The sequence below is a fragment of the Harmonia axyridis genome, chromosome 1, assembly GCF_914767665.1.
Source record: "Harmonia axyridis chromosome 1, icHarAxyr1.1, whole genome shotgun sequence".
Taxonomy (NCBI): Eukaryota; Metazoa; Arthropoda; class Insecta; order Coleoptera; family Coccinellidae; genus Harmonia; species Harmonia axyridis.
Window position 1 is genome coordinate 9180915 of NC_059501.1, and position 23132 is coordinate 9204046.

General features: G+C 37.8%; 1 protein-coding gene across 7 annotated transcripts in view; it reads left to right on the forward strand.

Moving 5' to 3' along the window:
• The window catches only part of LOC123688953 (disks large 1 tumor suppressor protein), a 742726-nt gene that overhangs the window by 225051 nt on the left and 494543 nt on the right, over positions 1-23132 (forward strand). For 5 of the 7 annotated variants that reach the window (XM_045627715.1, XM_045627717.1, XM_045627716.1 and 2 more), the window contains exon 1: positions 20813-21092. The exons of the other annotated variants lie outside the window; for them this stretch is intronic. In XM_045627715.1, the coding sequence (XP_045483671.1) occupies positions 20828-21092 (265 nt within the window). In that variant the 5' untranslated portion in view covers positions 20813-20827. Of the gene's footprint in view, positions 1-20812; positions 21093-23132 lie in introns of those variants that run through there. 7 annotated transcript variants of the gene reach the window in all.

Genomic DNA, 23132 nt, shown 5'->3' on the forward strand with positions numbered 1-23132 from the left:
GATACGTATTCCGCACAGAACCATTATTTTCGAAATAGAATTGCACTATTTGCAAGCGTTGTTCAGGCGTGAGTCTATTCATGATGAATTGCCAAACCAAACTGAAAATAAATCACTCAACAGCTGTTGAAACTGTCGCCATCTTGAACAGTAATGCCACTTTAAAGTTATATACCTCGAAAAAAAACACCCTATATATATATATGGTATTTGGCTTCAATGAAGAAGTGATTCCTGAGGCGAAAGCCTATTTTGAACGGTACGACGAATCTTTTTAAGGAAAAGATATTGAAAATATTGAAGGACCATTGAGGTACATGAATCTCTTTTGAATGAACTATTAGAATTAGATTAGAATAGAATTTTTGAGAAAAAACTGATATTACTGGTTACGCCCGAAGTGTTAGTTACAAGCGAAGTGTTCTACTTAAGTAAAGATTCCTTGGATAAAACTCTACCTATCCCACTAGCATACTGACTGCTCTAGAAAATGGTGGTATTAAGTTATGTTTTTTTTTCAAAACCAAACCAGAGTATGGTGCTTCGTCTGAAACCGTCTTCTCTGGTTGAGAAAATCTACTCCAATAAAATCCTGTTTTCAATATCCAACCTTACCCGAACAATCATGAGCGTATCATCTCTGATCGTGCTGTGTAAATCCACACAGCTAAATTCCCCAGGGATATTGTCGCAGCACGGTTGGGGATCCACGCGAGAATGGAGTTTATTAACCATAAGTTATCCAATATCTGAGACGGAATTCCCGATTCAAATCCTGAACTTGGTGCTTGCGAAGATATGGCTCAACTATAACAAGAATTCAATAAGGAATACACGCTAGGAGGATGAGAAAAACTCATAAATATTCTATATGCGTTTAGAACCGCCGTGGCTGGTGTCGAAGAATATTGGGACACACGATATAGTAGCTATATTAGTATTGTATTTTCGAGGATAGCGTGGAAGAGGAGATATTTTTGGATTGGAACGAGAATTCTAGAGATGGGCGCGGATTGCTCCTGGATCTGTGAATTTTCGAATACTCTCCACTCAATAAATCACAGGCCTTACCTGAAAAAACAAATTCTTTCTTAGATATTCAACTTCATTTATCAACATATCACTTTTCAGAGTGATACATGTAGTTCAAAGCTACTCTAACTCTTCAATAGCTTTTCTGTAGGATTTTTTTTTTCGAAATACTCTTGGGAATCACTTTTTATTATGTTTACGTCTTTCCCTGGATCATTATTTTGATCTTTTCACATTCAATAAGGTTATCAATGAACAATTTCATGCACGCCCCAAAATGGTGATGCCATATGATGATGTTCGAGGTTGTAGTTGATGAGTTAAAAGTAGTTTCTTCTCAGATCATTCCACCTTAGAAGGCTAGAACACAGCTTCCAATTTCTGGATACATTCCACTTAATTTGAGCCAATAGTTTGATGCTGCAATCTCAGATGGCTAGAAGACAGCTTCCATTTTCTGGAAATATTTAACTTTATGTGAGCCAATAGTTTGATGCTGCAATCTCGATACAATTCTGATTCACTTTGTTGGAAACAGGGGCTTACATACATCTTTGCAGATTTCCTGGGATAGTCTGTCTGGTGGTTCAATGAGGCATGCTCTTTTAGTAGTTGTCAAGGTGTTGTTTTGTCTGCTTCACAACAATGTTTGATAGACCTATAATATACCTGCTTGGTCTTTGAAATCTTTTCGTAGGCTTTTGATTTGTCCATGAATAACTTTTTTGATGTACTGCAGACTTTGCATCCTTCATTCCTTAGCAGTATTAATGCTGTTTTTTGGGTAGTGTTGTTTATGATTATTAAAATTGATGAGAGTTGAGTAGTTCAATGTTGATGTTAATAAATAAATCGAAATTTTGTTATGTTCATATGTCTTCATACTGTTCTATCCTGAGATATCTGAAACCACATCATTCCCATTCATCCACAAGTGGAATAAGAGCGTAGACTTAAACACTAATATTTTTGCGGGATTAACTCCCGGCCGCGATTATGAAGTTACCATCTGGGCGATAATCCCATCGTTATTCCCGCGAAGATGAATGGCGCGACACGTTCGACGGAACCGCAAGTTTGGTGCGTCACTAGGGATTCAATTGTGAGCGGATGAGGAACTTAGTGGCTTCTGCAGCCGGTGCCTCGTGCAGCGGATTGAACATAATCCTCGAAAGGCAGACTGGGCGAACTTGTTCCTGAGGAATGGTAATCTTGGGAGTGAATTAACGAATTATACCGTCGTACGTTCAGGCAGTTTTCTGCAGAATTCGCGGTTATGACTGGGATAGGGTAGGAATTAAGATGGAGGAACGATTTGGGTAGAGCGAGTTGGACTTGGTGTTTAGAGGCTCGAAGTTGAACATGTTTCAAATGCTCGATCCACCATCAGATCTCTCTATCATTTCGTCACAATGTTTGTCATTTTTTGTTTGACACTTTCATTGAAATTTATAATCTACTTTTCTTGAGTATTAAGTAAATTTGAATACTTGTAAATTACCATGAAGAAGTTATCAATCAATATCGACACTCCTGCACAATATTTCAAATAAAGTTTAATGGGCAAGTTTGTTGAAATGTTTTCTCATTGAAGGGGTTCTGAGCCAGTTGGTCTATGAGGTTGCTGTCATGTTCTTCCAAGTTTTGATATCATTCAATTGATCGTTTTCTAATTTCATCATTGACATGGTATCAAGGAATTATTATCTATAGGGTTTTCCAATAGGGACTTGACAACTTTGAATTCAATTTGTAAACGCATCCTTTCACTAATCATCGAACTCTTGCTGACAATTTATTCAGTAAACTTAAAATTTTCATCATGGTGAAGTACACGAACGAACAACGTCTGCAAATTTTGAAAATTTACTACATAAATTCGGAGTCGGTGACCGCTACTTTAAGAGCGTTTACCCAGATTTACGGTCGTAATTCTCGCCCTAGTATACAGGCAATAACACGTTTAGTGAAAAAATTTGAGTCTACATATTCGTTGTGTGATGTCGCCGTGCCAGTGAGACAACGGGTTGGTCGAATATCGAAATATCGCTGCCGTTGAAACGTCCGTAGAAAATGATCCAAATCAGTCAATTCCACGGCGTTCTCAAGAGTTGGGCATCGCCCAGACCACTTTATGGCGAATTTTGCATAAGGATCTTGGTTAACACCCATACAAGTTCAAGCTGACTCAAGAATTGAAGCCGATGCACCATTTGAAGCGACGTACGTTCTCCAATTGGGCTCTGGGAAAGATGCGCCAAGATGATCAATTTCTTCAACCCTATAATAAAGTTTTTGAAATATCTCAAATGGTTTGCATTTTATTTTGAAATAAAGTTGTCAAGTCCTTTTTAGAAAACCCGATATTATCACCTGGGAATATTGCTTAGAGAAGAATGATTTTGGTCCAGTTGAATGTATTGAATTTCGATATACTAAAAAAGTACTTGTATTGATCAACGATAAACATATCTATTATTCATTCAGATCCATTATATTGCTTTCACAAGAACACACTTTTGAGGTCCAAGTTCGATCGCGGCGTTTTCCTGTTTGCGAGTCGAAAATATCGCCTCTCGAAATTGGAATTCCCAATTTCGATTATCCATTCCGCAACAAACGCTTTCTATGAATTTTAAATGACTTTCGTTACCTCCAGCTCCTATATTATTCAGTAGGAAATGAATGAAAATTTCGTTCGGCCCGTCCCGTATATTATCCCATAACAAAATGTCATCTATTTTTGATCTATTAACGCAATCCCTGTCCGAAACAAATTTATCACGTGGTTTTTCATCCCCCGGGAACCTCGCTGCCTTCATTGCGGCGGAGTGAAATTGTATGACATTTCCATTAAACCGACCGTAAACAACTGCGACGATTTGGTGGGAAAATAACATTTCAATTCCGAAATGTGGCCACAGTTTTTTTTATTTTTGGATGGAAACTGAACAATCAATTTTTCTAGGGTGGTTTTCAATTTTTGAATCGAAAAAAAGAATCATTCATTACTAAGAAATATTCTGTCGAATGTTTTTTAGTACCTATCGATTATTCGAAATGGTATAATTTCGATTTTCTTCGGTACTGCGATAACTATATTAGTATTGAGAATCAGATTATAGTCTTACCAAAGTCACTTGAGCAAAATATGAAAACGCTAAAGGCAGAAACTACATTCGACGCGAAAAAACTCTGGCTGAACTCGATCGACGCGTCGATTGGCCTTAAGTGAATATTTATAAAGCCCCACCCGACGCGTCAATTCATTTCTGTGAGCACACCAGTTCATTTCGCAGTACACAGTAAAAATAATAATTATACTGTTTATTCAAATTATTACTAGTACACAATTTTAAGGTTGTACAGTAGTTCTTCCAATTATTTCGAAGAGGCAGTAGTTATGTTACTACAATATCTTGACAGAAAATATTTGGAACACAAATATTAGGAGAATGTGATCATTTCCATACTTTTGTCGAAGTTTAAAGAAAAACAGGATATGCCGATATATTTTTCATGTATTTCGTGTATTTCATGTGCATACATTGAAGTCAACGCGTGAATGAACTCGACTTAAAGGGAGATCAAAACTCCAAATTTTCGTGCGTCTCGTCAGTTTATTCTGCGCCGACTGAGTATGTTTTTGCCTCAATACATTTGTTCCTTCCATGAAATAAACTTTGAATCTCCTGAAAAATTGTTTGAAAATTGGATCAACTTAGTATATCTGATACATATCCAATCTGGTTGAGTGACTCTGGAAGGACTCAAAAACCATATATATTCTTCAAGAACAGACTAGATGCCTGGTTTGAAAATGGGTTTCGCATCTGAACATTCTGTTTATGCTCTTACTTTTGTGTTTGTTACTGGTTCTTTGTTCTTTTACTGTTGTCTGTATATATAGTATGTTCAACTATTTTTTTCACCTTTCTTTGAGTTCATAGGCTTTTGCCTCTACTCTGTAATTTCTTTAATAATAATTCATTTCAAATATTGAACTGCCATATTGAAAAGTGTAGGACATTTTGAATAATGGGAAAATCTTTGTGTTATCGTGAGGAAATTATCAAACACAAATATGTACCTTCGTCAAATCTTTAGCACTCGATATTCTATCAGTAATATAAACTTCGAAACAGTTTCCAATTAGAATCTAATCGATAGAAAGTGCTCGAGATGATCTTACATAATACTAAATGGCGCGGTCAGAAACGAGAAATTTGAAATCAATGCAATACCGGTCATGAAACGTATTCATTAACTTCTGCTCTCTATAGGTAAAGATTTTGATGCATTATATTTCTAACAGAAAATCATCTCAGAGTTGACATTATTCTACATGGCATTTACGTACATTCTTCCATTCGAAAATAAACAGTTCGAGAAATAGTCCCCGCATTCCTGGAAAATCCTAATATGATGTATGGAAAGAGTTGGCAGGATAAATACCTGTATTTCATATTTCTTCTTCGTCCTTAGCCGTTCCGAATGTAATCCTCCCTGACTGCAGCTTTTCACATGATACGATTTCACGATTATTCTTCTCATAAATCTTTGTTATATATGATCGGCCAAAAGATAAGTTGAGATGTGGTGATTTGAGGATATATTTATGGACCTGTGAACCGAGAAAAAGAAACGAGGTATATTCAGAGTGAAAAATGTAAATCTGTGGATAGATTTGAGGTCCATTCATATTATTCATAAGATTTAATACTTCTTCAACCATGTGTTTGCCAGATAGGATTGAAGTATCTCAGTTTTCTCTTTTACTCGTAGCGTAGGATCACTTTTTGGTTTGTGTCTACAAAACACTTTTCCACATATTTTTTTTATTCTATTGATGAAACAGCAAGATAATAATCGATTATTTTTGCAGTATGCATCTATTTGTTTGAAATGCTCCTCTTTTCATTTATGCGATTTGAAATTTAGTTATAGCGTGACCAAACTGAAGAGCATTTCATAGAGAACTATTAATAATTCTTACCGAGTTCTCTCTACAACAGTAATAAGAGGAATTCCTCAGGGTTCCGTTTCAGATCGAATTCATTCGTAACGTTTGTTTATCTCATTTACACCTTTGACGAGTAGGTACATACATGTAGTTCAATCCAAAAAAAACGAAACCTATAATAATAAAAACTACCATTGAGTTTAGATTCATTTATGTAAGAATCAATATCTCAGGTACCGATGATTTATTGGACCTTTTCCGCTATGGGGACGAAGTCAACTTGATTGCATTTCCCTTCAATCGATTTCCACCGGAAGGAAGCTACGGCTTTCGGTAATTTACAACTTTGACCGTAATCTAAATCGAATCTGGAGTGTAAGAGCGCGGAACGATGTTTGAAGTACATTTATTGCAGGCGATATTTTATCATCGTAAGTTGGAGTTAATGAATATCCGGGACTAATCGGTTCGTCTACTTTGGCTCCATCTCCGACTCCTCGGTGTAGAGATTGAAAAACGATTTTGTTGGACTCTCATTGATATTGAGTAGATGAAGTACGGACTCCATCTACTCATTTTCACGTACAGACGTGAAAATCTAATTGATTCATTCGGTATTCATTTGATGTTAATTCATCAAACTTAAAATTAGATATTCTCTTTCCATTTTTATTTGAATTACAATTTTTTTGCTACGTATTGTAGTTCCTCCGATTCTACACTATAAATAAGTAGAATTTCTCAAGGTGGAACAATCCCTTATACAGGGTGTGGCGTAATTAATGGATAATCTTTTACTGGCGAATAGGGGGGGTCATGGCCGACCAGAAAATGTAAAGTTATGTTCAGTAAAAATATCATAGTTTTCAAGATATCGGACAATTTCATTTTTTTCTAAAAAGTGCACCTTTCCTCACTAATTTCAATGCTGTGATCACAAATCTTGTTATTTCTTTGGGCATTGTTTTTTATTTTACTCTCAAATAGCTGTACGATGAGATAAACTACCAAATTCCTACCATCTTGCATAATTCAGATAAAAAAAGTAGGATAATCCTCATGTTTGCAAATTCACTTACTTCTTTCTTTGAGTTTCAGTCGTTATGGTCTATGGAGAAGAAAAAATGTATCGAGACCTTTGTGAACATTTCATAAATAAATTGTCTATTTTATTGCGGTTCTGAAATGGTATAATACATGTTATTATTTTATTAGGTGCTCGGACTACGTTTTATTATTACAACTGAGTTACTTATTTCAGTGAAAGACAGTTTTAGGGATTTTTGATACAGCCCCCTCTCTTGTTGCGTATAGTTTTGGTTGTTCTGTTTCCTGAATGTCCTAGTCCTTATCTACGTGCATTCATTTTATTTTTTGATGTTTTTCGTTTTGAATATTTAACAGTATGTCTTAAGGATCTGTTCTATCCTTCTATAAATAACTTCATTGTAATTCAACAAAACCTACCAAGTGGATATACTCGCAATCACCAAGTTGCATTCATCTATTCATCGGATTCCTTCGTGGTGAATGTCATTGTTCCATCTCAAATAGAGCCTATGCACAGAAACCATAGAAATCGAAGCCTTTTTCACCCAAACTGAATACCGCCGTATATACCGAACTTTGTGAAAACATCAAACGCTCAAGTAAGTCTATTCATATATCTTCCCCAAGGGCTTTTGATGGCGCGACCGCAACATCCAACGAATTCCTTTGAATGGTTCAAGCTTCAGTGAAAGATTCCGATAAGTAACATACCTCTACCAGGATTGGATGGATGTTCCGATATTATGTGGGAGTCTATTCAATCGCGAATGAGATGTAGTGAAATGACGCGTCTATCTGTGACTCCGACCTGAATGATGCCGAATTAAATCCTTTCAATTATGTGGTATATTTCATAGGGGTTTTGTTTTGCGGCTTGACGCTCGAAGTAGGCATGTTGTTTGTAATACGATTTGATTTCTTTATCAGAGATCAAAACGAGAATATGGAAAGCTCGAGCCGCCTTCGTGAAAATGAAAAAAGTACTAACAAGTCACGACTTGAGGTTGAGGTTGAGGTTGCGAATTAAGATGGTGCGCTGTTATGTCTTTCCAGTTCTCCTGTATGGCATGGAAGCATGGACACTGACCGAGAAAATGCTCTAACGTCTAGAATCACTCAAGATGTGGGTGTACCGGCGATTACTAAAGATTAGCTGGGTAGACAGAATAAGTAACAATATAGTTCTCGATCGCGTGGCCGAAGATTTAGAAGTAGTTAAAACCATCAAACGACGCAAATTCATAACGACTTTGGTCATATCATAAGGCACCCAGAGAAATACGAGATCTTACAGCTCATTATGGAGAGAAAAATCCTGAGCAGGCGTAGTCCAGGAAGAAGGAGAACATCGTGGTTGAAGAATTTGAGGAAGTGGTGCGGGAAGTCTACAGTACAACTTTTTCGAGCAGCTGTCAATAAAGCAATAGTTGTCAAATGATAGCCAACATAATGACCAACGATCGTTAAACGGTCATGGTACCAGAAGAAGAAGAAGAAGATCATCAGAAATTTTGAGGCAATTTATCATATGAATTATCATTTCTTCGCTTAATTGGCACAAGTGACTGAGATACTCGAGGTCATCATTCAGTTCGTTTCAGATGCTCAGTTTTGTCGTTGTATTTATATATGCTTTGGCATTTTCACAGTAACTGGATACGTGAGCATAGCAGTATTTTGATTTTTCATTTCATTCCAAGATTTTTCGGCATATTTGTTTTTTTTTTGATACAGTCTTACCAACTAGGAAATCCAATTCCGCAAAAGCTAGATCCCTCTGAAATTCTGCGGGATCATAATTGCTGGATTTTTCATGCGGAAACTACGGGATTCAATCTTAAAATTGCACATTTGACAAAAAAAGCGCAAACGTCTTTTGAAACGCAATAAACCACTCATAAGTTACGGACGAAGATACAACACTAGTTACCTACTCCTGAAACAACAATACGATTCATGATCAGCAAAATGGAAAGGCATTTAACTCGACATCGAGTAAAGAAATGGTTAGCTCTATTTTCTAGGATAAAAGAAAGCCGTTCATTAATGACAAGTATGGTACCGTATTTAAAAAACCTATGCAAAAATCTGGAATTTTTGGTGAAAACAGTCAATGTCTACAAATGCCAAGAATATACACATTTGTACTTCATAGCAAATCAATATTACGAAATGAAATTAAGATTTTGACTGACAGGCTGCAAAAAGAGACGTCTTTAGAAGACAAAACACAATCTCCAACTGAAGTTCATTTCACTTATGCTGATGAATATAAAGTACCTTTATCTAATCTAGCAACGAGGCGTGAACCATCACCTTTGAATTCAGAAGAGGAATCGAATCATAGTATTTGTACTGCGTGGGTACCAGAATCAAAGGCTTGTTCTATGGCTTTACGAGCACGACCCATCCCGGGTTGTAGAGCCATGGATTCTGTCTGTCTGTCTTATTTCCGCCGTTGCAAGAATAACATTCATCTTCACATTTTGCTCATTATTGGACTTGAATGACATATTTGCACCTCGAAGAAACCTGAAAATTTTAAGAAGCTGTACTCGTTCCTTTCAAAATTAATATTGAGACAGAATGGAATCGATCATGAATTTGTATCAGTTAGTTTAATATAATAAGTTATAATCAATAGAAGTTCGCAATTGAAGATATTTGAACGAAAAGACATAGAGCAATATGCTTGGTTTACTTGCTTAGATCAAGCGCACAAAACCACCGCTGACAATCAGCAAATACGGTGTAGACCAAGACTTTATCGACATCTGATTCGACTCAAAAAATTTTATCTCCACATCCAATCTACACATCCCCCATTCAGTGCCGAAGAAATAAATACAGCATCCTCGGTAACAATCGGCGGAATAAAAAAATTGACTTCGTTAGCCGCGGAAAAAAAAAAACAGGAAAACCGAACGCTACGTGCCACACAAGATCCTCACCGATCCGGCCAGTTTCCAATCGAGCTCCTGCAGAAAACTCCGTAGCCCGGAGAAAAGTTTTCTCGGCCGACAACAAAAGGAAGGAGCCTCAAACGTGAACGGATCGAAAAACGCTTCGTTGGGCGAAGTTGTTTCAATTGGGGAAACTTTGCAGCGGAATGTGTGCAATACATCAAGCCGAATGTGGAACATCAGTCGTGAAAACCGCATTTTATGGCGTTGAGAGGGAATGACATAAAATATTTGGCCTCGGGTACAACAGAAGTCGACTGGCGGAAACATAACTTCTGGTAATTTATCTTCGAGGTCTTCAAGAGTGCCGAGGTCTGTTACTTGATAGGAATGGCGTCTGCCACGCTGCGTTTTCCGATTAATCATCTGTAGCGATGTAATTTTCCGAGGTCATCGGTGTGTTTCTTGAGATTTGTTATGATGAAACTTGAAGCCGATTCTTCTCGGAGTGTGCACAATAAAAGCTATTTTTAATAACAGGGCCGAAGGGCTCAAATTGTGAATTCAGAAACTAACTAATATTTCACGAGTTTTTAACGGACCAATATTAGAATGGGCCTCATGTGCCTCTCGTAAATATTATCGATTTTGGTAACATTTGATTCAATTCAATGATTTGTTGGCAATACTAATAAATAATACATGTTAGTGGCGACATTTAGAATGAAAATTTGTTGAGGAATTTAATATTTTTCCGCGATTTAACGTTACGTTGAGAATTTGATCGATAACATCGCAGCAAACGAGAACATTAAATTACTGTTCTGGAGTATACCATTCCGGTTATGAATTCCCTATTCAATATGCGTTTAGTTCGAACAACTCTATCAACGCAAGTTAACGTGATAACCCTAGTTGAAGTTGTTATTCCATCAAGCAACTTGCCCTATTCAATAGAGTAACTCTTCTATGGGTACCGGGACATTGTGGTATTGAAGGAAATAGAAAAGGCGATGGACTTGCGAAAACAGCATCCTGACCCTGAACCTCTCTGTGGGCTTGAAAAAGATCAAGAAAAAGAATTACGATTTCCAAGTGTGTAATATTATACGATAATAATTATCTATCTGGTTAATGTATCAACAAAAATGCCATCAACATTACCATTGTCAAACAGAAGATTTCCACGCTATTTCATAGGAATCAGAATCGAAAGTAAACCAAGGAGAATGCATATCATCAAGGGAGAGTGGTGATATACCAGTTTCACCCTTAGTAGGGATCATCAGTAACGCATAACTTAACCCAAGATGACAAACAAACGAAATAGTAGGCACCTTATTGAACGCTGTCAGTATGATTACTGCGGTGCGCCACCCAGCGGACAAAAACACACCGGTATATCGCTACTCTCCCTTGATGACATGCATTTTCCTTGGTTTACTTTCAATTGTGATTCCTATGAAATAACGTGGAAATCTCCTGTTTGACAATGGTTATGTTGATGGCATTTTTGTTGATACATTAACCAGATAGATAATTAATATCGTATGATATTACACTCTTGGAAATCGTAATTCTTTTTTTTTTTGTATTTTCTTCATTTATTACCAAGTGCAGGTGTTAGCCAATTTTATATTATTTATTGAAAAAGATCAATAAAAGACAGTTATTCAATAATAGGAGTTGAGCAATAGAATAATTTTTGGAGGAACACTCCTGGTCTTTCTCAGGCAAAGAAATTCGTGGTGCTTCCACCGACTTATAGAAAAGATCTTGAAGCAACCTCTAGGTGAGCTTCGTATAATAGTGCTGACAAAACGCTGTCGGTGAATTTATATTTTGTTTTTATGGGAAAGTCAGCAGATGAGATTTCCAGGCTCTGTAGAACGGAGGTAGAAACAGCTTAACATATGGTGCGAAAATGTCAGGATTTGACTGACATGGGAACCAAAAATTTGGCAAAGTCAGTTCTGAATACTCACTAAGGAAAAGCCAATGATCCTTAAGATTTTGTCGGTTTTGTTAACAGTATCGACGGCCTTCTTGTGTTTTTATAAATGGGTATAGTTAAGAAGATCCATGTTTTCGCAGTTGCCTGAAGGTTAATCTAGCTGCGACAACCCCGATTCAAATAATAATAATAAAGTCTGTCGTGCTCGGACTTCTGGTCGATGGGCCAGTGTGTAATTATTATTCACTTGACTTCTTCTCTTCTTCTTCTTCAAGAGCCTATTTGCATTCACTCCTGGACATAGGCCTCCCCTTGAATTCTCCAATTTATAAGATCTTGAGCCAACTGGTGCCAACCTCGTCCACCCCTTGCTATCCCACTATCAATTGTTGGACTTCCTACACCTCGTTCATGTTCTCTTTGATTCCATTGTACAGTTCTTCTCGTCCAAGGTTGTTCTCCTGCCGAGCCACATGTCCTATCGAGGTCCATTTTAGTTTGGCGAACCTACCCATTACGTCTTCCACTCCTGTTTTTCCTCTGATCTCCTTATTTCGAATATGGCCTTTCAAGGAGATTTTCAATTGGTTGTGAGTGTCATTGTTTCCACTCCGTGTGTGAGAACTGGGAGTATACAGGTATTGAATACTTTTCTCTTCAGGTTTATGGGAATGCCTGGATTCCTTATTTCCATTTTTGAGTTTCCCCATTGCGCCCCAGGTTATACGGATTCTCCTCGTGGTTTCTAGGGTTTGTTTTTGTTTGCCTAAAGTTATTGTTTGTCCCAGGTTTACATACTCGTTATTCACTAGTAAATACGTGAAATTTTATACACGCCGTGGACGAATGCTTTTTATCGCATTAGCCTGGCGTCAAAAACGGCCACTCTAGTAATGAATTTTTTCCGACAAAATCAAGCAATTATCGTCGCCCTCATCCCCACTCTCCCGCTATCGGCCCCGGGCCAATCACGTCGCAAAAACGAAACCCGAACGTCCCGAAGGACGGAACGAGGTCCGCTTTTTTCCGGTCAATTGTTCGTCGTCGGGGAGATCTTCCTCCTCGAGGAGTTTTGGCAACGAGATAAAATTCTCATTCATTAGCGTTGCAATCTCCCCCGCGTTTCCCGGTTGAAAAATCCCGGCCGGGAGATTTATGGTGCCGTTTAATTTTCTTCCGAAAGTAGTTGTCTGGATGTCGCATACCTCTTATCCTTCTACACCCAATTAACCAGGAGAGGAATTAGCCGCAGGATGTATAAATGGCCTAAAAAATCGTCGCCGACTACGACGAACTTTTGGAGTTTGCGTTTCCGGGATCGGCAATCGAATTTGGGTGTGCGCCTGGTCCGGAGGAAGTTTGCGGAGATGCAGCCAAGGGTGCTGCAGGATGAAATATTCACCGCGGTTGCTGGATAAGAGGGAGGGGACTGTATTCAATTGGTCCCTAATGGACGGGATTCATTTTTCTCGGAGAGGGTACTTTGGGGTAGACTGAATAGGTTCGGTAGAAATTATTAGGTTGGAATGCTTCAGTTCTAGGAAAAAAAAAAGAATTTTACACTTAGATTTATAAATTTCTCATAGCTTATGATTATTTCTGCCGTGCTAAGTGAGAATGACGTATAATTGAATCTGAAGAAAGAAAGAAACCAGAAAGGAGTGATGAATGTACTAGTTTCCTTCACATTGATTTGAAATTAGCGGCCCATTCTAAAAGAGAATCTGAAACTGAATGAATGGATATCTTGTAAACTTACATGGAATTGGAGAAGTATTCACCAAGTGGTCAAAAGTTTCTACTACAACACACTCACATAGTGGACTTTCAATAGAATGCCATTTGCACAGTATACTATTGCAACGACCATGACAAGTCCTGAGTCGATTTAAAATACACCAAACTTTCCTAGGAAGATTGAAACCTGGAAATTTCTCCGAAGCATAAAACATTAGACTTTTTTTGAAGACATTACAAGAACTCAATTTTGAACGCCAAATTCTCTGGTCACTCTCATTAGATTGAAGGAAAATTAATAAATGTTTGCGTGACTTCAATCTGGCAGTTCTAGTATCTTGGAAATTAGAAGTGAGTTCGGGTAGAAATTAAATTTATCCTAAAATTTCTTGACTGCAACCTGTCTTCGAATATGAGGCGGAAGTATTTATATGTAAGAGCATTCTCACTAGGCACGGCAGATTTATGAACACACAAAAAACCTAGTTCAGCTCAATATAACCCAAAATCGGATATAATGCTCGAATCCTGTAAGCATTTATTTTTGTTCGATTCTAATGTACAATAATAAAGAAAACAGTTATTAGTTTTTCCCTTCTTCACTTGTAAGGATTCAATAACAAGATGATTCTTTTTCATTTGGAAATCACCAAAAAAATCAATAAGTTTAACGAATGAACGCATAAGTAAGTAAGTGTTAGTATATGATGATGAAGCTCCTCAGATATAATCCAAAATCAATGCTGAAATTCAACTGTCAAATTCAACGCGTTTAGGTCTCTTCCATGATTTGAATATTATGTAAAATTTTTATTCATAATGCAGTACACGAAATATTGAAATATATGCACACTTAGTTCAATAAAAGGGTTTTACTATACTTTACCAAAATAATGACTGCTGGAAAGAAACAAGAGGAAGAATAGAACAGGCTTGAGCAATCTTTATGAAAATGAAGCGAGGACATCGCGCTGGACTTTCAGTAAAAAAACGCAAATGTATTATCTGGGACACATAATGCGCAGACATGCATACACTTGTTGCAACTCATATTGTAAATCAAAAGTCATGGAAGAAGACGATACTCCTGGCGGCGGAACCTGAGGGAGTGGTTCAATTGCTCTTCGAGCCAGCTTTTCAGAGTCCAAGGCACATTTAGCTGTGATGATTGCATTGAGCATTGAGGAAAAGCGAGAAGAAGAGTAAACAAACAACGCTAGCAACATTTTTCGACGGACCCAAACATTCAGGAGCTGTCGCTCCATGAGTTAATACATAGTTTGACATTTCATCAATTTCATTCATGATAATAAGAGAAGATTGAACCAGTCTACCATGATTTGAACAACACAGTCATTTGCAATTTTGTCAATCCGACTAATAAATAAAATTTAAATTCAATATTTTTCCATTTTCAGAACAATATTGATTCAATCGAACATACATCTCCTTTGGTTATCTATACATCCCTCGGGCTTCGCCCTCTGGACCTAACTGGCCAACAATGGGAAATACACAATTCATATTGTCCTTGTTGTAATAATAGCTATTTCACAATTAGTGGCATCATCAGGGTTTTCCGTATTATCCTATTTCCGACATCAAACCCTATACAAAACTGAATCCCTGTTGTTAGTAATAAATCGACAGTCCTGTCCATTTCAATAACGTAACACAGTTCATTTAATTACCCTTTACACTGCCGCTACAATCACCTATTCTAATATCACCTATTCTAATATCAGCCGAAATCTGCCGAATCCAATATCGGGATAGCCTTGATGACTGCCGACCTTCGAAGATGGTTCGTAAAGAAAAAGAAGAAGAGCAAGCAAACAACGCTAGCAAAATTCACCAAATTTCTTCTTCTCCACTCCTAGAAGTATTCAGACGCATTAGTTTAAGCAGCCATAGATTTCGCCGGAACCAAACATTCACGGGCTGTCGCTCCATGAGTAAGCACGTAGTTTGTCTTTTCATCATTTTTTATAACTATACGAGAAAATCAAACCAGTCAATTATAATTTTAACAACACAGCTCTTGGCAACTTTGCCAATCCGAAAAATGAATAAATTTAAAATTCAATATTTTTCCATTTTCTTGACAATATTGATTCAATCAAACCTAAACTGGAAATACATCTCCTTTCGTTATCTAAACTTCTAATCTAACTAGCCAACAACTGAAAAAAAGGTTCTCATATTGTCCTAGTTGTAATGATAGCTATTTCACAATTATAAGCCTCATCAGGATTTTCCGTATTACCCTATTTCCACCATCAAACCAGATACAAAACTGAATCCCCGTTGTTAGTAATACATCGACAGTCCTGTCCATTTCAATAACGTAACATAGGTCGTTCCATTACCCTTACCGCTGCCTCTACAATCACCCATTCTAATATCAGCGCTCAGGCCATGCATCCACCGCAGAGACGTTGACATATTATTGCGCCCGATATGACTTCCCCGCACCAAAGCGGAATATCAAACAATCCGCCGGAACATCACGCTCCGGCGGTGGGTTCCCTCAGGGCCCGAACTAGATGGCCATTATTATTCATAAAGTTGGATGGCTCGTTCTTGAATTTAATTATGGTTTCTTAGGTGGCGCTGTAGCGGCCCGCTAGGTTGCGGAGACGCGGGTAGGGGGCGAGTTGCGGTATTCAAATTGCGTTCTGTTTTGGTTTACAATCGACAGGTCAAATGCGACCCGATAAATTGCGGCCGGAAGATAGTGGTGCCCCCCCCATTTCGGTAGATGAAAGTGGAGGTTTTGGGGCGGCGCCATTCCCGGGGATATCAACATACAGGGGTGGTTTCGAAGATGATGGGAAATTTCACTAAGAAAGTAATGAGACAATATATTTTGACAATATCCCTCTTCTCATCAACTATAAGTTGATAAACAGTAAATAAACTCGCCTGAATTTCCATTATACATGGGCGTACAACTTTGCTTTCGCCATTTTTCTTGAAATTCGAGACTTTATTATAAAAAACTGGTTATACATTATTTATGATTCAAAGTATCGTCCATCGCTGGCTACTTCTTTCTTCCATCTTTTGGGCTGCGTTGAAAAAACTGGTCATTTTTTGAAGCGATTCAAGTCGATCCAATTTTCCACTTCTTCATAAGGCCGGAAGTGCTTTCGCAACAAGGGCGAGCATTTTCATGCTGTCAATCAACTTTATCATATGTCTCGTTGTATTGCGACCGTTTGTTTTTCAATGCTCGGCTCAAATGCATCAATTGCGTTCGATAACGTTCGCTTGGTGTTGTTGCAGTTGGTTTTAACAGTTCATAATACACTAGTCTGAGCTGGTTCCAAAAAATAATGAGCATAACCTTGGAACCGTGAATATTCGGTTTGACCGTGTACGTGGAAGCATGGCCGGGATATCTCCATGATGTTCTGCGCCCATTTTTCATCTTCAGTCACAATGCGATGCATAAATCAGTGACAGTGACAGTTAACCAGATACCGGGTAATTCAAAATGAAACCTCTTTTTGGAAAATCCTTCACCTTATACAAAGAGTTATATAAGTCAAATGAAATATCTTTTTTTTTATTTTATTTGTATTCAGGATTTTATTTTATTACATAGATGTAAACTTGCGATTGTCGAGGCATTGAAACTCATTTTTCGTTATTTGTTTCTTCACGGTAATAAATCCATCCTCAGTTAAATGGTCTACTCGAGTACAAGATACCAATAAACTAAAATCAATTAAGAAATTGCCTTTATTAAAGAAAAGAAACATACATATCAAGAGGTGAAGTTTAGCATAGCTACTTTTACTCAAATTCTTTCGTCCTTTCGTCCTCTAATATCAAACTCATGCTATGGGAGATCATTGAATTTAGGATTTCTATCACTCACGATTTTACTCCAGTGCTAGGATCCTACTAACTTATTATCGATTGATACGTTGATAACCAGTACCCTTCCTTCATTCGGAGAGTGAGTGTTCAAAAAAAAAAGTGGTGGATTTCTCAGGTCCTTTCAAAGTTTGAGGGGACTACTCTGAAGAACGTTCAGTTTGTGGTTACTCTCTTGTTGCCATGACTTTACCAATTAGCAGAATCATGAAAAGTGGGTCACAGGTGCATCTCCAGGATTTCCCCTTCGAATAACCCCACGAATCCTCCACAAATCCACGTCCCTAGTCCATAAGTTATTCTGCGCCCCCTGTATTCCAGCCAATCATTTATCACTCACCACTCCTGCACTGAATCCATAATATTCCCGTTATCACCACCGTCCTATTTCTCGATCGATTCATCATCTTCGCCAAGGGCTCCATTTCTCGAAGAAGAATGTACTGGGTATGAAATAATCGTATCATCGGGCTACATACTGGACCGGACGGAGACCGGAAGACCTTTCAGTGGCTGGTGACAAATGGCAGCAGAAAGGCGATGACTGAACACTGGAGTGTTGGATATAAATCTTATCCCGCTTCAGCTGGTCCCTCCACGGCGTAATCAATGTCAGGATGGAGTTATCGTCCGGTATAATGAAAGAAGCCGGAGTGCTCTAAGTGAGCCTCTGGCGAGATGTGGTGCCTGTTTGAAATGTCATCCTGAGGGACATTGTAGTCTCTCTGTGACGTCTTATCTGATGGTGTTGCTGTTCGTCCTTCAGATTGAGAATGTAGAATCGAGTAATACGGCTTGAATATAATATCTATATCAAGTCTATAACATATCATACATTAGGTCTTGGGCTAGCCATTATCTGCCAAATATAAACTATGATTGACATTGAAGAGTGTTTAAATAATTTAATTTAATGAACAAATCGCTCCTAATGCGAATGAGTGTGTTCTATCCTTTACACCGTCCATACTGGAGAACTCTCTCCAGTATGTGAATAGGATAGAACCTTCATAGAACGTTCATTGTCAGGATTACCACTCGCTAATCTTGACAGGTATTATTATTATTCAAATCGAGGTCATTGTGGCTTGGTTAGCCTTTCGGGAACTGCGACCACATGGATCTTTTGTCCTATTCATATAAAAACAAAGAGGCCGTCTATACTGTTGACGAAATCGACGACATCCTTAGAAGCTTTGGCTGTTACCTCGTGAGTATCCAGGACTGACTTTTCCTTTCGAGTGGTTTTTTGGCCAGTCAACCACGGACACTTTGAAACCATGTTTTTAGTTATTTACACCTTCATTTCACAGAGCCTGCAGGGACTGTATTCTCGACAATGATCTTTCAAAACGTATACGTTCATTCAGTGTTCAGAGCACTGAAAGAACGTATACATTTTGAAAGATCACTTGTCGAGAATACGGTCCCAGATCTCATCTGCTGACTCACCCTTGTGGTACAAAAGATGCACCTATAGTGTCCTGTCCGCAGTCCCACCATCACCCGAAGCTCAGCTCGTGCCCGTGGCAGTTTGAAGAGCTTCCTGGTATAGGTCGATGAGAGCAGTGAGACCAGGATTGTTCCTTCAGAGGATTCTATTGTCCAACTCAAATTGTTGTGGACTGCTACCTTAAATTGGAGTTTTCTAAATTCACAGGAAAGCTCATGGCTGATCGGTGTTATTTTTAACGGCTTCTTCATTTCCTACAATACAATAATGATCCGGTTTCCATAGATGTATAGACAATTTATGGCGTCTTTGAATGTTGCCTTGTTTTATATCGGGACTACTGAACAAATAGTCACTGAGGCGAATGAGTGACCTAGACACCCTCTATTCTTTCGTAGTTGAGAGAGTGGTAATCCTGACAATGAACAAACAGATATATATTCCAAGCTATACTGCTCTACCGACTTTTGCGCTGCCATTCTTTCAGCTCGCAAAAAGTCACCACAATAATATTCTACTCGCGTCTTATGATTATTATCAACTCAAGCGATTAACGATTAAGACTCGTCTCTTAAATCTCTGCCTAGGGAATGTTAGCTATTATTATATTGGATTTATTGATTATCATTTCACTTCCATCAATAATGTGATGAATTTTAAACGTGATGCGGATAATATGCTTCTACGTTTGCTCAGAGCTTGGACAATTCAACTGCTTGAACATATTCCCTCGAAAATTATTTTGTTTTGTTATTGAAGGTCAGAAGAGTTACGTGCAATGCAGAAATTTTTTTCTGAAAGTGGTGATTATTATGTGAGGCAAGGTGAACCTTGAAGACTGCTCACTTGAATTGAAAACCATGAGAATATCGTTTTTCGTATGCCCTCTGCAGACAAAATTGATTTATGTTTGGAATGGTTATGAGACGGTGAAATTGGTCAGATGTATTGAAATGATTAGGTACTTATCCAAATTTTCAGAGTCTCATATAAATTCACAATTCTTCTGAAAAAGTGTTTCATTTAAATGAATATCAAGACAGTACTCCAAAAAAAACCCTTTCTAATAAGGCTGTGTGGTTTGAAACTAATCACAGTTGCACTAATCATTGAAAACAACAAACAGAAGTACAAAGTTCCGGTTTTCCATTCACCTGGCAGAACAACTAAAACGTTGCCAGTCGAAGTAACGCAAAATCTGCTCTGACTCCGCATCTAAAATTATTCCCTATTTGTATTCACCCCGTCATCACAATTTTCCGGTCGGACCCACCATCGCAGCCGTTAGTTTCACGCACCGTGGCACAAGTCTCAACTTCTGACCTCTCAATATCAGAGGAACGAAAAGAAATCTCATCAAACTTTTCTTATCAGGTCGAGAGTCGAATGTGTAAAAGCCGTGAGGAGTGTTAAGGAGTTGATAAAGTGAATATGCCGTCTATTGCGAAACTCGCGGCGGAGTTCTATGCCACCCCGAAATGTCTTTTCTTCAGTGTATGAGTGCTTACTTGGGTCATCCTTCGGAGCTCTTACAACAATACAGGGCCGTTGAGAGAGTTAACAGCTCTCACGTCGTTGGAAATTGAAGTTTTGTCCGCATTTTCGGGATAAGTGCTGCTGTGTTGGTCGATATACTTCACTTGAATTAGTTTCATGGCGGATCTTCCACGACTCGAATAATCGGAATTTTCGTCTGGATGTTTCAACTTCCTTTTGCTCGGATGTAACATACAGTGTGTTCGCGCCATGTAAACGGTAAGGTGGTCGAAGGTCCTTGTGTTTATGTGCGGTGGGTTATGTGTGCGCTTGACCGGCACTTGCACGACTTATGTCATGACCAAGTGTCTACCATGAGGCAACCTGTTGGCATGGCATTGTTTGGTATGGTGTGGCTCCTGCGAGTGCGCTCGGAGATGAAACGGTGCGCCAAGTGCAAGAGGCAGCAGCAGCATCAGCAAAGGCCGAATTTGGGTTTGGACGATGGCGCCTCGGCCGCAACGTTCTTCACGATCGACGCGCCAACTACCGCGACATCTTTGAACACTCCTAGTCCTGGACATTCGCTAGCGCATACGACGTATTGCGAGGTGCACGGATACAACCTGCCGAAGGAAGGTAACGTATGAATCTTATTGATTTTCGATACAGGATTATTCATATTAAGCAATTGGATGATATGATCTTTGTTCATTTCATTCCAAGAGATGTTGAGATTCACGGCTTGACTCGATATTCATGCTGCTTGACTTGAAATCAAGTCATGTTCAAGTAAAGTAGTAGTTTTTCAAAGTCAAGTCAAGTATTTATTTCTAAAGTACATGAAAAATCAAGTAAATTTTATCATGTTACTCGATTTTTAGCAGTTTTCTCATGTAGTGTGCACATCAATAAAAAATTATGGAATAAAAAGGAACCTTTCGAGTGTTTTTATTAGGAAAACATTGCATAACAGGCGAGAGTCCAAAATTATATAGTTTTGCAAGGGAACGAAATTTACAAAGGGGTCAATATTGAAAAAAAATCAAAGATTTTTGCGGTATCGCGTTTTCGTGGGGGTTATTGAAACACTATTGGACGAAAGAAGAGAACTTTATTGTAGCACTTAAAAACATCCTTCAATACTCTACCAACTCATCTGGTCATAACCTCGTAACTTACTTCACTTTAACTCCCCTTTTCCCAGTTTTATACCTGAGTTACAAACATATAATATGCTATTGTATACCGTGAATTTCTTCTTCCTTCTCTTATTCTCTAAGTTGTATGCCTGCGCAATAGTATCATGGTGCCTGCACACTAATTAGGGTAGGGGAAAGATATTCTCTATTGTATCTTTCTGAGAACCTTATGAATCAGAAAGTTGTATGCACAAGTACCACGAAAGACCATTGTTACACCAATGCAGGTACATTTATATTAAGTATTGTGACGGCAATTTTGGCTAGATAGAGAAATTATGACTAATTGCTTTCTGTCGCTACAGAAACTTCAAATTTTGAGATAACCTATATTGGTGAACAACCTCTTATGTCCTAAATTTTGCCAAAACGCTAAAAATATTGATTTATTTAGTCAGAAACATTTCCCTCTTCGACAAACACAGATCAAGAGAATTTTTGAATTTTTTACTTTATCAAATTTTCCAGCTTATTCGCCTAAATATGAATCAGCGTTCTAGCTTCATCGACCAAGGAAGGAAACACTCCAACAATTCTATTTATGAATAAAAATGCATTCGGAAATTTACTTCCTCATATTTTTATCATTTAGTATTTCAAAGTTCATAGGATCTTATATCTTACCTTTGTTTTTATTTGACTATAGTAAACTTTTACAAACGTATAATGAATTTTTCCGAATATTCGAAGAGCCAAAGTTTGTTGCTAACTCATTATATATATCCTATGTATCGACCAGTAATTCGTAATTGAAATACATCAATCCAATGAAATAAACAGTACAAATTACGTAGCAACTCATATATTTATTTGAATAGGCTTTCGTTTTAGAGCATCAATGCCAATGCAATTTGATTGGGATATTTTAATGAGCTTTTTGTCGGAGAACGATCAAAAGGCATATGATATCGAAATTGAAAAATATCAACTAGCAATGAGTTTTTAATCAAATATTTAACCAGCCATCTATCTATTAATCCATGTGATTGCGTGAAATTTGAACAGGATCATATTAGCATAGTTTCACCAGCTATAATAATGGTAGTTACATACATGTAAATGGTACAGGCTTGTTAGCAGAATGAAATTGCTCATGTCTTTAAACATTTTCCCCAAATTAGTGCGTTTTTGATATACATAAATAACCTCTTCCATATCATTGTCAAAAAGGGAGGAATCAGAAAGTTGGATTAATTGGAAATTTTGAGAGACTCAAAACTTTGGCGACTGTGCCTTTTTATTGTTGATATTAATGGTAAATATATATGAAAAAAATTGACGTATTATGCTATTATAATTGATAGTAGTGAGAAATTAAAAAAAAAATCGAAAACCTAATTTTTGTGGATATTGTTTTGTTTCTACTCGTCTACTCGAATATCTAGAAAACTGTACATTCTATGAAAAAAATTCATGCGAACATTTTTTAGTGAAACTTCCAATCGCAAAACTTAGTGCGGAAATTTTGTTGGAGAAA